Source organism: Nycticebus coucang, chromosome 5, assembly GCF_027406575.1.
Source record: "Nycticebus coucang isolate mNycCou1 chromosome 5, mNycCou1.pri, whole genome shotgun sequence".
NCBI lineage: Eukaryota > Metazoa > Chordata > Mammalia > Primates > Lorisidae > Nycticebus > Nycticebus coucang.
In genome coordinates, this window is record NC_069784.1 from 83,406,874 (window position 1) to 83,424,603 (window position 17,730).

Genomic DNA, 17,730 nt, shown 5'->3' on the forward strand with positions numbered 1-17,730 from the left:
CCAAAATCAAGGTGTCAGCAGGACCATCCAGCTTCTGAAGGCCCTAGGGAAAAGTCCCCCCTAACGCTTCCTGGCTTCTGGTGGTTGGCAGCAAGCCCTGGTGTCCTTGTGGGTTTACAGCCACATCACTCCACCCCCTGTTCCGTCATCACCCGGCCTTCCTGTGTGGGGCCCGTCCTAGAACCACATAAATAGCACATCCATATGTGTTCTGCTTTCTTGATAACCTGCTTACATTTTAAGTGGGAAATTAAGTTTTTACCTGCTATTTCCTTAGATGGATTAATATGTTCTTTTCTATTAATGAAACACATCAACTATTTGACAGAAAAGTAAAAGGATAAAATGAGTAATCCATTGGAATGATTTATGTAATAGCACATCTTTTCTGTTTTCAAAAATGTATGTTAATAGTAATTGCAATTGCATGATTTTCTCATATTTGAAGCCTGGTGATAGAAGTTATAATTGTTAAACTTTGTAGAAGAGAAAAATACTGCAGTTTGAGTATTTTCTTTTTCTTTCTTTTTTTTTTTTCAGAGATAGAGTCTCACTTTATCACCCTTGGCAGAGTGCTGTGGTGTCACAGCTCACAGCAACCTCCAACTCTTGGGCTTAGGTGGTTCTCTTGCCTCAGCCTCCCTAGTAACTAGGACTACAGGCGCCTGCCATAACACCCGACTATTTTTTTGTTGCAATTTGACCGGGGCCGGGTTAGAACCTGCCGCCCTCGGTATATGGGGCCAGCGCCCTACTCACTGAGCCACAGGGGCCGCCCAATTTGAGTATTTTCAAAATGAGAGAACCCTGAGATCTTCTTTTAAAGGAAAAAATGGATGACAGATTGGGAAATTAATTTTGCTAATAAAATTATTTTGATTAATTTTAGTAAAAACCAATTGTCAAAGCAATTGTCAACACTGATAGCCTTTTTTCTTCTTTCATTTCACAGTATGTGAAATGAAAAATTTTAGTGAAATTTATTTATCTCCTGTTTTACTTTATGAATGGCTTATTTTGAGCATTTTTATATTTCCTACCATTATCCACTTTATAAAAAAAAATGTTGGTTTCCTTTTTCAATTACTGTCAATATTTAAGAATGTTTGTTACAAAAGTACTATGAAGGTACTTTTAAATGAAGAAAATGAATAAAGCTGCATCGGGCCCTATTCTCACAAACATAGTAAAAGTCTCTATCTTCATCTTGACTGTAGAAATAAAAGTCTCCTGTGTACAGAGATTGTTGACTCCCACGTTCTCATTCTACCTGATGAGATAACACTCCCTCATTTAAAATCCTGTTAAACAAAGTAAATATTTTCTTGGTACAGAATGCTTTGTGGTTTAGTGACTCAACTCTCGGTGCTGAAAGCTTCAGCCAGTGGCACAAGAAAAAACTTGTTTGTAACATGCCTGACCAAAAAAACAAGAAGAAGAAGAAAGCATACCCATTTATTTTTGTACCCACTGAGCACAGGTGATAGGGGGTAGAATGGGACCTGATTCTTAGCTCCCCAAAACCTATAATTGAATTGAGCAATGGATAAATGTTCACAGAAAACCTAATATGAACACTGACAAAATAAGACCAGGTTGAACCATGCAAAGTTGCTGTATTTGACTGGTTTTGACCTACAAGAAAGGTATTTCCTAATGTTTCCTGGTGTTCAGCCTCAGAGTTTGAATCCCGTTACTGTACTCACCTTTCAGCCCCCTCTAGGTAAAGCGCTGTGCTCAGGGCCGGTGCTGAGGCTGCTGCTGGGCGCTCAGCGGGGCTGTGGCTGCCTCTTGCCTCTGCTCTCCCTCCTCAGCAGCTTCGTTTCAACATGTGGAACTTTCCTTCCTCCTAAACACATCCTCACCTTACTTGGGATATTTTTTTTTCTTTTTTTTAGTTATTTTTTTATTTTTTATTAAATCATAGCTGTGTACATTGATATGATCATGGGGTATCATTCACTAGCTTCACAGACCGTTTGACACACTTTCATCACACTGGTTAACATAGCCTTCCTGGCATTCTCTCAGTTACTGTGCCAAGACACTTACATTCCACATTTACCAAGTCTCACATATACCCTTGTAAGATGCACCACTGGTATAATCCCACCAATCCCCTTCCCTCTACCCACCTCCCCCCTCCCTCCCCTCCCTTTCCCCCTTCCCTCTATTCTTAGGTTGTAACTGGGTTATAGCTTTCATGTGAAAACCCTAAATTAGTTTCATAGTAGGGCTGAGTACATTGGGTACTTTTTCTTCCATTCTTGAGATACTTTACTAAGAAGAATATGTTCCAGCTCCATCCAAGTAAACATGAAAGAGGTAAAGACTCCATCTTTCTTTAAGGCTGCATAATATTCCATGGTGTACATATACCACAATTTATTAATCCATTTGTGGATGGATGGGCACTTGGGCTTTTTCCATGACTTAGCAATTATGAATAGGGCTGCAATAAACATTCTGGTACAAATATCTTTGTTATGATGTGATTTTTGGTCTTCTGGGTGTATGCCCAGTAGAGGAATTACAGGATTGAATGGCAGATCTATTTTTAGCTCTCTAAGTGTTCTCCAAACATCCTTCCAAAAGGAATATTAATTTGCATTCCCACCAGCAGTGTAGAAGTGTTCCCTTTTCTCCACATCCGTGCCAACATCTCTGGTCTTGGGATTTTGTGATATAGGCTAGTCTCACTGGAGTTAGATGATATCTCAAAGTAGTTTTGATTTGCATTTCTCTGATGATTAAAGATGATGAGCATTTTTTCATATGTCTGAAGGCTGCGTGCCTGTCTTCTTCAGAGAAGTTTCTCTTCAAATCCCTTGCCCAGCCTGCGATGGGATCCCTTGTTCTATTCTTGCTAATGCATTTGAGTTCTCTGTGGATTCTGGTTATTAAACCTTTGTTGGAGACATAACCTGCAAATATCTTCTCCCATTCTGAGGGCTGTTTGCTTGCTTTACTTACTGTGTTCTTGGCTATGCAGAAGCTTTTTAGTTTGATCAAGTCCCAGTAGTGTATTTTTGAAGCTGCTTCAATTGCCCAGGGGGGTCCTCCTCATAAAATACTCACCCAGACTGATTTCTTCAAGGGTTTTCCCTGCACTCTCCTCTAGTATTTTTATAGTTTCAACTTTCACTCTTTGCAGATGATATGATTGTATATCTGGAAAACACTAGGGACTCTACTACAAAACTCTTAGAAGTGATCAAGGAATACAGCAGTGTCTCAGGTTACAAAATCAACATTCATAAATCGGTAGCCTTTATATATACCAACAATAGTCAAGTTGAAAAAACAGTTAAGGACTCTATCCCATTCACAGTAGTGCCAAAGAAGATGAAGTATTTGGGAATTTATCTAACAAAGGATGTGAAAGATCTCTATAAAGAGAACTATGAAACTCTAAGAAAAGAAATTGCTGAAAATATTAGCAAATGGAAAAACATACCATGCTCATGGCTGGGAAGAATCAACATTGTTAAAATGTCCATACTATCCAAAGCAATATGTAATTTCAACGCAATCCCTATTAAAGCTCCACTCTCATACTTTACAGATCTTGAAAAAAAAATACTTTGTTTTATATGGAATCAGAAAAAACCTTGAATAGCCAAGACATTACTCAGAAATAAAAACAAAGCAGGAGGAATTACGCTACCAGACCTCAGACTATATTACAAATCAATAGTGATCAAAACAGCATGGTACTGGCACAAAAACAGAGAAGTAGATGTCTGGAACAGAATAGAGAACCAAGAGATGAATCCAGCTACTTACCGTTATTTGATCTTTGACAAGCCAATTAAAAACATTCAGTGGGGAAAAGATTCCCTATTTAACAAATGGTGCTGGGTGAACTGGCTGGAACCTGTAGAAGACTGAAACTGGACCCACACCTTTCACCATTAACTAAGATAGACTCTTGCTGGATAAAAGATTTAAACTTACTTGGGATATTATCCTCTCTTCCTCTTTCTAATCTTGGCAGGGAATAGCTCTCCCTTTCCCTCACTTCCCTTCCACTTTCTTTCTTTCTTTCTAGCTTTTGTTTCTCCTTCCATTCCACTGTCAACCGCCATCCCTTAGTTGATGGCTGTAAGGCTAAGAATAAGCTAGAAACATGTCTGCATGAAGGAAAGGAAAACCCATGTGTTTTGATGTGAAATTAGAAATGATAATAATCAACATCTGGTAGCCATAAGAGCCCTGTAAATTCATGTTCCAATCTCTGAAAAACCCTTCAACCATCATCTCTTTCTGGTTGAACCCCCTGTTTTTCAATAATCCAGTTTCTTAAAAAAGGAATAATCTGCACTTGAGAAAAATGAACACAATTTCTCAGACTCTTTTCTTGCTTTCTTCCTTTTTAAAACAAATAGTGAAACAATTCTATGAGTCATGATGACATTCTCTTGTCTTTTTTTTCCCCTTCCCCTATGTATAATATTTTGGCTACATGAAATTGACTTTTAGGGGTTTATCTTGGGCTCAAACCACCGTTTATAATATTGTATTTATAGAATAATCAATTACCATCAAGAAAAAGTTTTGGAACACAACTCTTTTGTAAGTTGAGATTTCCTTTTAGTATAAAGTGAATAGCTAAGGGGTAAGGAAATAGCAGATTCATTCCAAACAGGGGAGTCTTGTAGGAAATGAATTTTGAAATTAGACTTGATGGAATTTGATAGCCAAAGATTGCCAAGAGGAGGCAAGAATGAATTAGTAGGAAGTCCAAGCAAAGACATGTAAATAATGAAATGAGTTATATATAAGGGAAGGGCAAAGAGATCTCTCTGACCATAACTGAAAGTCTGAGGTGGGGGATTTGAAGCTGAAATTTGGGGCTTTTTGCCAGCTTGTCTAAGGACGACTTTATTAAGCTTGATGGAGAGTAAGGACACTGTGATAGTTTCTTCTTACCTCTGCACCTTAGAGAATTTCTATTCATGAGAGCCAAGATGACACATGTCAGTCCATCTCTTGTCTACCATCAGCAAATCTGTGTCCCTGGTGTGTTCCTAATACACAATGAGTCTGACTTAGAAATCATTCTTTGCTTTTCTTTTTTCATTATGGACCTCATCTAACTGGATAGAAATAAGTGATTTTTAAACAGAGTTTTCCTTTATAACATACTGCCAGTTAAAGACACTAATTGAACTCATTCATTAAGTATTTGGTGACAATTCTAGTCACTGCAAAATCCTTAAGTAACTCTGGGCCCTTGTGATGTTTACCCACCTGAAGCAGGTGGAAGGGAGAAGTCAAAGCTGTGATACCGATACTGATGTACTAATTACTGATCGTTTTGCACTGATCATCAAATGACCAGCTGGTATTTGGAAACTGTGTAAGTGGAAAAGGATGAAACTGACAGTTGTGAAATTTAATGTAAAAAACTAACTTCTGTAAGAATTATTTTGCAAAACTGAAGAAAAGTAAACTCACCCTCATGTTTGAAAACAATATCTTTAGTTTTATATTATCATCAAAAGTCATGTACTGTTAAGTGTCTTATTACATGTAGCAATGTTTTAGCAATCTTGCAAGCAACATTTAAACTCAGTTCTGACCTCCAGGTTTATAAAGATTTACAGACCACCACATGAAAGAGGGTGTTGAGTGGAGCCATTAAACCTCTAAGTTATGCCCATGAAAAAGTATGAAAAAGCTGAGAGTATCTGATCTGTAAGAAAAGTAGGTACCAATGAATTCAAACAATATAGTAAATACTAAAAAGATTTAATACAAGAAAAAGTTACACAACTTCTCTCGACATATTATTGTTTCTAGAAATTCCGTGAAGTGATCATATTGTATTAAAAGCTCAGGACTGATAAACATAATTATCTGAGTGCCTACAAGGACTAACTAAGGCAGAAGAGATCAGTGCAAGGTTCCTGGGACCCCAGAGTTTCAGAGACTCTTACTTCTTGTTGCTGGCATGAGTTGTTTTGGACTAATGAGCTAAGGAGGGGCAAAAGTAAATAGAGTAGGCATGTGACGCATAGTAAAGATGCTATAAAGTCAACTTCAAAGTGTGTGACGTCACCTTAGACTTCAGGAAAATAACAACAGACCAACCAGCCTTGCCTGCAACCATCATGGTTAGGAGGAGGCCCTTCTTAACCAAAGCATTATATGGACACTATTCGGTACAATTGCAAACAGGCTCTACAAGCAGCGCTGTGGTCATGAATCAAACAGCTTTGTGGAAGGGGCTTTGTAACCACTCGCCCAGTAAACTCTTACTGAGCATCTGTGATGTGGCAGGAGTTGTGATACCCCATGGTAGAAGCACACAGCTTCTTAAGGAGCTAACTCTAGAAGACAAGAGAAAGAAGCATCAGCAATTATAATAAACAACCCTAAACACAGGGAGTGTAAGGGAGCTATGTTTGAAAAAGTAGACTCTGTCCAGAAGGTGGAGGCACTCACCCGCCGGCCTGTGACGGTTGGGCTTGATTCTGGAGACCGCGCTGAACCATCTCATGGCTTTCAAACAAGAGAGTACAGTCAGAAGTTTGATCTCTTTGTGAAGCTAGAATGGGTTAAAGGCTGCAGGAGAGACTCAATAGCAGAGAATAACTGGAAACTCCCTGAACTGAAGATATAACGAGGTCTAGAACTGGAACAGTGGTTGTTGGAATGCACGGGGGCAGGTGGATGTCCTGAGCTGAGGTGGAAGCAGCGGGTTTCATGCATTTATTAACTGCTGCCCCGGACTTCCTCCTCTGACAGAGTTGCGGTAGTTTACATCCATTTAACAATGTAAATAGGACAAAAATGCAAATAGGGAAAGATCCGAAAGGAACAGTAGCGTGCTAAGGCCAGAGAAACAATTGCTCTACAGAAACATACATTCATAAAGTTGAATATAATTACTAAAATTGAGTCACAATCTGATACATGGTCCATGTTGTCCAAAAGACAACAGACCAAAAAAAAAAAAAGAAAAGCTTTTCTTGGGACTCAGGAAGGAGAGAAATTTCTCCTGCAAGTCCCCATAGAGGGGACGTTAAGTAAGATGGTCCCTCACATCCTGCTCAGCTTCCCCGCCGTGTGTCCAGCAGAGTCCCGTGTGGCTGTATCTTGTGGTGTCCCTCAAAGCCAGCTCAAGTGTGGTGACAAAGGACCCCTTGTCCTTGGCCCCGTCACGAGTGATCAGAGGCAGGTTGATTGGAGATAACCCCTCAGAGTTGCCCCTGGTGATTTTGGGACGACCTCTCTACCCCTGTACCTATAACCAGATTCTGCCAGACAACCTACTCCCTGCCTGCTCCGTGGTCCTGTCATCGGTTTGTTTTGTGTTACAGAGGATGGCAATCGAAAATGCTCTCTTGCATTATTAATTCGTTATTTACGAGCTTAGTAAGGTCACCTGTCTTTCCTTGGGGAGTATATATGCCATTGAAAGAAAAGCAACATTTTCTTTCCTCTGCCATTAGATTATAGGAATTTGGGTCCCCTTAAAAGGAAAATTTCAGCAATTGAAAAGCCTTCTCTTGTATTTTAATAAATGAAAGCTAAACGTGTCCAACTTGAATGTTATTAAGAGAAGCTGAAAATAGATGCCACCATCTTTGGCCCCTCTAAATGAGAGCGTGTGCAAGCAGGCGTGAAACACGAGACCCCAAGGAACCTGAGCCCTTCCTTGAGGCACAGACCTCAGTTCCTCAGTTCTCCGCGGGTTATGGGCAATGGTTCCGCTGGCTGCTTGGGGGCCTTCACCTCTGCTTCTCTGTGCTCTTGCCCAGAATGAGATCATTTCTTCCTCTGGGACCAATGCTAATAAACCTTGTTGAGCCTTGTTGAGCTCAGCCTGGTGTTCTGTTAATCATGTGGAGTGATCCCAAAATGACCAAAATTGACATACCCGTGGTTTATTGGTGCTGAGATAGTTTGTTTAACTTCGCTGACTCTGTAGCACCCAAAGCCTAGATTTCACAAGATGGAAGAATCAGGGCAAAGTCCCCCAGACTTTGTTGGGGAGATGATTTCATTCCACTGGTCAGATACAGGGAGAGCTTAGACATTTCTGCACCACCCAGTGCATTAGGAGATGGCTCCCAGCCTTGAGGCTGACTGTACTAGGGAGTCTTATTTTCTACAAAATCACTCTTAAAATGTTGGGAGGAAATTTGTCTAGGGTAAGGGTACACTGCCTAACACATGGCTCAGTGAGTAAGGCGCCGGCCCCATATGCAGAGGGTGGTGGGTTCAAACCCAGCCCTGGCCAAACTGCAACAGAAAAATAGCCGGGCGTTGTGGCGGGTGCCTGTAGTCCCAGCTGCTCGGGAGGCTCAGGCAGGAGAATCGTGTAAGCCCAAGAGTAGAGGTTGCTGTGAGCTGTGTGACGCCACGGCACTCTACCGGAGGGCGGTACAGTGAGACTCTGTCTCTATAAAAAAAAAAAAAAGCTGAATAGTGTGATATTCTCGTGCAACCACTAGATGGCAGAGTTTCTGCATTCTTTTAGCCTTTGCTGCCACTAAATACTTGAATGATGTATTCTTTATATAGCTAAAACTTTGGGGATGTTTTGTATTTTTAAAATTGAATGAACATAAAAAATTGTATTCATTTTCCCACTCAACTGAGAATTTTGTGATCATGAAACTCCTGCTGAGCATTTGAAATTAGTCCCTGAACTAGGAGTTGGGTGGGTTCTCTACTCTTGTCAGTAATTGGCCTTGTGACCTTGAACAATGGTACCTCTGGGCCTCAATGAACTCATCTGCAAAACAAGATGGTTGGGTCATTAGATTACCTCTAAGATATCCTCCAACTCATTGTCATTTCTATACCATTTCATGTTTGAGCTTGATAAGTACGCTAACATCCACATGATACCTTACATGATTCAGGAAATGTCAAGTGACATTCATATGCATAATTAAAATAGCTGATACTCACTGAGCACCAGCACCAGTATGTGCCAGTACCAGGCTAAGCATTTTGTGAGTTTTACCTAATTGAATTCTCATAACACTTTATTATCCTCATTTTGCAGATGAGGAAACTGAGGCTTAGAGGAGCTAAGTGGATAGCTCAAGAGCACACAGCTAATGGACAGGCTGGTATGGCTGGAAATTCATGTGTATACATTGCTATATTTCATCCTTTATTCAGCTGAGAAAAATAGAAATTTGAAGGTAACCTTGCTTCGGAAATCTCAAACCTTTGGTTTTGCAAGAGCAATACAGTTTGGGTATTTTTCTTTTTTCTAGAGATGGGACAGGTTTACATGGCTCCATCCGCACACTGTCAGTGGATGCCTCTTTGTAAACCTGGGCGTAGGAACCTGGCTTCCAGTCGCATGCACAGGAGTCACCAGTAGGCTCAATGTTCTGTCAGTCACATAGTTTTCTCAGGGACAATGTCTCTTCAAATCTGCAACCTGGTGACTCCACTAGGGGCCTTTTAGGGGCTATAATTATCTGATGGTGTGTGTGCATAATCCTATACACTGTCTCATGTTAGTAGAATTAGAGGTTGCTCAGTAAATGCTTGCTCTCTACCGTTTAGCATTTCCAGTAAGGAAATACTATGCAGACTATTAGCACTGTTTTTGGTGAGTTAAGTTTTCCCCTTTCTTTGTAGCCAGGAAACCTATGCAGACTTACAAGCAAAGCTTTAATTCAGAAGAGTAGTTGTAGTACCTGATGTTTTAAGCTCTCTTGAGGAAATACAATGACTCAATGCAGAAGGAGGCATCTTTTGGTACCTTCAAATCACTTCTGAGGCTCAGTACAACACACTAATAATTCTTTGGATAGACAGTAGATGGCAGTACAGCATCAATTTATACCCTGCAGCTAAAACTAGGCCTCTACTTTTATGCCACATTTTATTATTCTGCATGGACAGTATCTCTAAAGCAAGAGTTGTTGGATAAAGAAACTTATTTAACTTTTATTTGACTTGCATTATATTGGACTATGCATGTTAAAATGCTTGAGGTACAACCTGAAGGAATAGACCAACGTTAGAAAAACTTGAAGTTAAGCTTACAGGGACTTTAGAGAGTCCCTAGCACTGTAAATTTTGAAAAAGGGAAATATTTTGCCCTTTTTATTAATGAGAGCTCCTCAAATTATATAAGCTTCGAATATTACAAAACTTAGATTTGTCCGGGAATAGGCATGTAGCTCTTTTAACATAGGAAAAGGAAAACAGGGCCAGGTGTGGTCACTCACGCCTGGAGGCCGAGGAGGGTGGATCGCCTGAGCTTCAGGGTTGAAGCCCAGCCTGAGCAAGAGTGAGACAGCCACCGCCACCGCCACCACCCACCCATCCCCATCTCTACTAAAAAAAAAACAGAAAAATAGTAGCCAGGCATTGTGGCAGGCGCCTTGGGAGGCTGAGGCAAGAGGATCACTTGAGCATAGGAATTTGAGGTTGCTGTGAGCTATGATGCCAGAGCACTCTACCCAGAGAGACAGTGAGACTCTATCTCAAAAAAAATAAAAAATACTAATCATGAATAATAAATAAATAAATATTTTTATAAAGAAAAAGGAAAACAATCTTGCCATTATTAATTTTGCTCAAACTTAATCTCTAGTGAGAAGTGCAATCTTATTTTGTTGTTTTGGGTTGTTGTTGTTTTCTTCCTTTTTCGTTGTTTGGGATTTATTTATTTATTTATTTTTTGTAGAGACAGAGTTTCACTTTATTGCCCTCCGTAGAGTGCCGTGGCATCACACGGCTCACAGCAACCTCCAACTCCTGGGCTTAGGTGATTCTCTTGACTCAGCCTCCCAAGTAGGTGGGACTACAGGCGCCCGCCACAACGCCTGGCTATTTTTTTGTTGCAGTTTGGCCGGGGCTGGGTTTGAACCCGCCACCCTCAGCATATGGGGCCGGCGCCCTACTCACTGAGCCACAGGTGCCACCCTATTTATTTATTTTTTAGAGACAGAATCTCACCTTGTCACCCTCGGTAAAGTGCGATGGTGTCACAGCTCACAGCAAACTCCAGCTCTTGGGCTTAGGCGATTCTCTTGCCTTAGCCTCCCGAGTAGCTGGGACTACAGGCACCTGCCACAACGCCTGGCTATTTTTTTGCTGTAGTTTGTCCAGGGTCGGGTTTGAACCTGCCACCCTCAGTATATGGGGCCGGTGCCTTACTCACTGAGCCACAGGCGCTGCCCTATTTGGTATTTATTGAGGGTACCAAGAATTAGGTTACAATGATTGCATTAAGTAAAGTCCCTCTATGGCAATCTGGTTTTTTTAAGTAAACCAAATATAAAGGAAACATAAAGAATATCGAATGAACTGTCAAATGCCCCGTTTATTTGTAAGTGTGAGTAAAACCAAGTACAGTACTTAGCACTGGAACTCTCACTCGGGCAGTATAATATCTATGCTAAAAAGGGGAAATACAGAAGATCACAATTAGGGAATTGATAAATTATCCTCTATTAACACTCCAGACCAATATGACATCATTTAAGGATTTTATTTTGCTTTATTTACCTAAGAGGTTATTGTCCTTAATAAGTGACCAATAGGCTTAGTGCCCGTAGCACAGTGGTTATGGTGCCAGCCACATATACCAAGGCTGGCGGGTTTGAATCTGGCCCGGCCAGTTGAAAGCAACAAAGACAACCACAATAAAAAATAGCCAGGCCTTATGGCAGGTGTCTATAGTCCCAACTACTGGGAGGCTGAGGCGAGAGAATCCGCTAAGCCCAAGAGTTTGAGGTTGCTGTGAGCTGTGACGCCACTGCACTCTACCAAGGGCAACATAGTAAGACCCTGTTTCAAAAAAAAATAAGTAACCAATAGTGACTATTCCCAAAGGAAACCATACTTCCATTTACAAATCTTAAATTTCTCACCAGGGAACAATTGTGGACTTTCTTATGATCACTTACAGCCTACTCATCAGGAGTGAAACTAAAATCTACCATTTGGAAAAGAAAAATTAGCACTCTTACACAATGGCCTTGCCTGTTGCAAACATTTATTGAGGTTGGCTTTTAGACTAGGGAGACTTATCTATGTTTAATTCACTATGTAACTATTATTCAGAATTGAAAATATTGCTGCCCAATCAATGAGCCACTCTGTGTCCTGGGCCTGAATATCCTTGAGTGGGGGAGTAGGTTTGTACGTCTTTGTGTGCTTTGATGTGTGACACGTATAGTGAAATACCTTAAAAATGCTGAAAGAATGACCGCTAGTTACTGTTACAAAGTTCACATAGAACCTAGAGACCCTTCAGCATGATTCCAAGTCTATTTCCTCCGTGGAGTATCTTGTGAAGGTTGTTTCAGGAGGCAAACTTATTCCGTAAGTTTGCTGTGAGCAGAAGGTGTGTGGCTGGGAAGGAGAAAATGATCCCAGGATGGCCTGGGCGCCCAGGGTTGGGTGAGAAGCTGCCCTGGAGCCGTGCTCTGCTCCTGAAGCCCTCACAGCCCAGACATTCCATTGCCTTTCCTCACCCCCACATGGAGTCCTGGAGCAAACTAAAATAATGGCATGTGTGGTCAGGGACGCAGCAGTGCTGCCTGGATCTGGGTCATGAGGAAAGGGAAGTCAGCCAACACCTCAGCCTTCTCCTCCGGTCCCAGGGAGGCAGGGTGATTGAGTCTGAGTGCCACAGACACTCAGCATTTCCTGTTTCGGGATTAGGGTGAAGCCAGGACCTTCCCTGGGACTACCTGTCCTAGTCATTTCCTCCTCTGGCTATTGATAAACTAACCCTTTTGTTTTTTCTCCAGCTGGGAGATCATGACCCCCAGCATATAGAATTGACTCCCAGATAGCATGCTAAATTGAGTTAGTTTATCCCCCAAATCAGGAGGACATTACAAAACTGGGAAGAAGACAAAAAGAATTATAATACTAATATACCCTCCCATTTTATATAGTACAAAGAATAATGTTTTTTTTTTTTTTTTGGTTTTTGGCCGGGGCTAGGTTTGAACCTGCCACTTCCGGCATATGGGGCCGGCGCCCTACTCCTTGAGCCACAGGCACCGCCCAGAATAATGTTTTTTAAAACAAAGATATGCACGATAGCGTTGCCAAACTATACCGATATATAATCTCCCTTGCTAATGTTACCATATTGATTTATATCTTCCTGCCCCTCCGAAGTATTAGTGCTTCTTTCTATTTATTTTTTATCTTTGGCACATTGTAGAAATCCCACAAAAGCTTCTATTTCTTCTGTGGAACACTGAGGTTGTGAATTTTTAGTTCCCTTTCTGCTTCATTGGCATTCTTTATTCAAAGCCCATATACTGCTCAAGTATTTTTATTCCTACGCTTAAGAAATCTACCGATGCTCAGATGAATTATGATGCTCTACTACAGATAACAGAGAGCACCCAACTCAAAATGCATTAAATACAGGGCATTTATTCTCTAACACAAAAACTCTAGAGCTAGGGCAGGTCTGGGATTGGTCCATTCAGCTGCTTGGCAGTGTATTCTGAGACTCAAGTCGCTCTCATATTTCTGCCTGCTTTCTCTTCAGTCTAGTCTCTTTAATAACAGTTGCGTACCAAGGGGAGGGGGGATCAGGGACAGTTTGAAAACAAACTGTCCCTGACCCCACTTCCCCCAATTGGTTTGCAACTGTAAGCTAATGCACTTGTGCTCTCAGGAAGCCTATCATATTCATCACGTGTAGGCATGGCACTGGTTTTCAGGGAAGAGGAACGATTTCTTCCTGTAAACCTTCTCTTAAGACCTTTCCCCCGATTCCTTCAGCAGACACTCCTCACATCTCATTGGTCAGAATTGTGCCAGATAATTAGGGCAAAGTATAAACACTCCAGAGGCTCAAGGAGACATAAATCAATGTGGTAATATCAGCAAGAGATATGTAAGGGCACTTGTCTAACTCAGTTACTGGTAAGGGGGATGGAGGCGATTTGCGACCAGGGCTGGAAGCAGCTTCCCCTGAGGCATATGGTGGGTGCATAGCTGAACAAAATTAGGGTTATTAGCAAAGAAACTGTGTGTATGTTGGGGGGAAGGAACGATGGTAGGTTCAGAAAAAGGAGATGGTTTAGGGCAGGCAACCACCAGTTTGTTGGGCAACATTTTCTGCCTTCCTTAGTTTCCATTCTTCTAAGTCTGGTAAATACCATCATCCTGGGAACAGCCCTTTTTCCCTGGCATAGCCTAGATCCTTCCCCTAACTGGAATTCAGTTCTCACTGTATTTCCAACGTGTGGGAAACTTACAATTTTTTTTTTTTTTGTCATTTCTTTTTTGTTGTTCCATTTTTGTAATTTCTTTAAGAGCAGTGACACTAGAGCAAACACGAAGCCAAAACCTGAAGCTGGATTCCTGTCCTGCCCAGATCTGTCTATCCATGTGGTTATCAGTCTGCCTATCCATCCGTTGTTTTCTGTGTAGGATTTGAAAGGATTCTGCTAGCCACCTGGTGAGGTCATGGAGGTTTATTTTTATATATGCTACAAGAGTTCTGAATTATCTACAATGCTGTATAGGTTTTGAAGAATGCTTTGTTATTTGGGCTGACTGGAAATATACACAGAGAAATATGCCTTTGGGTTTCTTGGGCTTTCAGGAGTCTTCACAGTTTATTGACATGACTGTTTCCACTGTTCACAGAGCTCTGGAGGTGGCAGATGGAAGCGCTGTGGCTGGGGAGTCCCAGGAAGGCGCACTGCTCTGTGGGGAGTCTCAGTTCTTTTGTACCACCCGGGAGGCATCTGGTCCTTTCCCCACAGAGTCTGGAATGTTGAAAAAGGTAAAGGTGTGTTTCCAATGTTTGGCTCTCCAAAATAAACACTTTAAAGAATTAAAGTGAAAAAAAAAAAGAATTAAAGTGGGAGGTAACCCCTGTCTGATTGAAGAACACATACTTAAAAAGAACTTTTATATTATATATCATATGTCAATATGTCATATATAAAATATATATCAAATATATGTAACATATATCGTATTATGTTATTATGTATGAAAATTTTCTATATGACATTATTGTATTGAATGATATAACATATGTTAATTTATATGATCTATTTTTATATATCACATAATGTGGCAAAAATCATATATACCACATATAATATGAATTTCTATATCAAAGCACCACAGTAAATGAGGACTCTCAATGAATGAGCTTGAATCTTTGCTCTTGGCTGCCTTTGGGTTCTTCCTCTTCTTTGTCTGCCCTTTCTCCTTTTCCACACCTATGCTTTAACCTGAAGGCATATGAAGTAACGTAACCTCAATATTTGGAATTAGTGGTTCATTCTCATAAAAAGCATTTGTATTATTTTCTATTGTAAGGTATTTTGAGTTGTTATTATTTTATCAGTAGTTACTTTTTTTTTTTTTTTTTGGCCGGGGCTGGGTTTGAACCCGCCACCTCCGGCATATGGGACCGGCGCCCTACTCACTGAGCCACAGGCGCCACCCAGTAGTTACTTCTTAATAGCTAGATGTTTACACAGAAAGTTCTGACCTTATTATTATATTGCCTTAAACGTTTTCCCCAAGGTGGGAAATAGAGAAGTGTCCTCACCTTCAGTGTGTTCATTCACTCATTGAAAAGACATTGCTCATGTCCTTACTTGTCTGTAGGGCAGGAAAGTAGAAAGATCTCTTTAGTCATGAGAGAGTGAGAGCTGCTTTAGCTGTCAGGCCTTGTACAATACATTTCTCATTACAGCTTATAAGATGATAAGGATTAGTAGTGAAAGATATTTTGTCATGAAATAAACGCTTTTCCCCACTCCAAACGACACTTGCTTAAGTAATGCCATATATTAAGAGTAAAAAAAATTATTTAGTGCAAAATAAAAGAGTTCTGGAGAGTGGTTGCACAGCAGTCTGAATGTGCTTACCACTGTTCATCTGTATAGTGAAAAATGCTTAAGGTGGTAAATTTTGTGTATTTTACCACAATTAAAAACATTTTTTAAACTTATAGAAAACAGTAAGAAAAAGGATATAATGAGATTATTAGCTCATATTTTATATTTCATTAGGACACGATCAAAGTAGGTAGGGAAATTCATAGAGAATGCTTTCTAACTCAAAATAACATAGTATCAAGAAAAGTATCAGAAATATGAAATAAAATTTTATAAATGTTGAAATAAAAAGATCAAATATAATTTTTTTAAAAACATGGCTTTCTGTATTGTTTGCTTACTTTTAAATTGGTTTCACATTCTTCTCTACGAGAAATAGTTTCTAACAGAAAAGTAAAAATACACCTAATAAAGGCAGTCACTGGCCCTGGTTAGAGTTTCCAGTTGCTTCCAATATTTGTCCTTTATTATCTATGCCTTTTGTAATTTAAAATAAAAATAATTCTTTAAGCATAGTGCAATTAAATATCCTGTGGTGTTTGGAAATGATTTGTGGTAGCATTCAGAATTGGGGTAAAAAATAAATTCCCAGAGGTATGTGAGGAAAGGGGGTCTGCCCCTGCACCTCCCTGGCTGTGCAGACAGTCAGCTTGTCCAGTCACAGTGTCTCATGTGGTCATGGTCTCTCGGCCTGTGCTTACTTTCCCAGGCTGCAGCCAAGGAGCCCTGGGCACTAAGCAGCCCAAGGAGACGCCTCAAGGCCAACCCAGGGAGGTCAGGGAAGGCAGAGGACGGCCAGTCTGAGATGGGAAAAGCCAGAGGCTTGCCGCCACACAGAGACTAACTGGATCCCACTGCAGGGGTGGAGCCAGGGCGGGAGAAGAAAGGCGGGAGCTCAAAGGAGAGTGGAGCAGAGGCAGAGTGCGCTCCCTTGCTAGCTGGGGCTACACGTCTCCCCAGGCACCTGGAATGGGGTCAGCCAGGCCCCGCCCTGCTCTCTGCGCCGTACCACGCCTTGCCCCTCAGAGACGGTCAGAATGCCTACAACAGGAGGAACTGGCTCCGTCCGCTTCTGGATCAGCCTGTTGCCTCCTTGGCTCCATCCCTGGCCGTCACGCCCTCTCCCTCCCTTCCCCCTCCATCATCTCTTCTCCTTCACCTCTTTCTCACTCTCAGGCCGGGGCGCTCTCAATTTTTTTACTCTTTGCATATCATACTAGGGCTGGAAAAAAAGAGGGAAAATAACAGCCTTTCTCTTCCCAGCTGATGTGCTTGAAACTTTCTGTCTCTTGAGATCAGGGCTGAGGGGGCAACTAGAGTGTTAGCTCAGCAGTGTAAAACCCCCCAGTCTTACCCTCGGGTAACCCACTGGTGCTGTAACACATGCACCACCCAGGCCAGCATTGTTTTGGAAGACACATGTTAACTCCACTTAGATTCTGGGTAGTTCATATTGACAGTGAGTGCCAGGATACCAGGTCACCTCCCATACCTTCCAAGTGACCCTTCTCTTAGTCCACTCTTCCCAGGGAACCTGGTCATTTCATTTCCTACAGGAAATCGGCAGATTGACCAAGGGAATCATGACAGGGCCATGAATGGCCTTCTTTCCCAGGCAGAAGGCCATAAATTCTTCCTGAGATTAACTTGATCCAGCCCTCTTAGTTATATCTATTTATTTAAATGGATATGCAAATGTTTTATATGCATTGAAGCTAAGCAATTCACATTTCCCAAAACAACAGAATTTACCCACTCTATTTACCTGCTCTACGTGTTCTCTGTCATTACATTTGTTTACTTGTTGCTAGTTTTAACATGCTGTAACATTTTTTAAAGCTGACAACACTGTATTGAATCCTTCAATTAAAATGAAAAGACAGGGCGGTGCCTCAGTGGG

General features: G+C 41.2%; 1 protein-coding gene across 1 annotated transcript in view; it reads left to right on the forward strand.

The window, feature by feature from the left end:
- The window catches only part of CRYBG1 (crystallin beta-gamma domain containing 1), a 223,588-nt gene that overhangs the window by 65,794 nt on the left and 140,064 nt on the right, over positions 1 to 17,730 (forward strand). Inside the window, exon 2 of the mRNA XM_053590627.1 lies at positions 14,617 to 14,755. Coding sequence (XP_053446602.1) covers positions 14,617 to 14,755 — 139 coding nt within the window. The remainder of the gene's footprint in view (positions 1 to 14,616; positions 14,756 to 17,730) is intronic.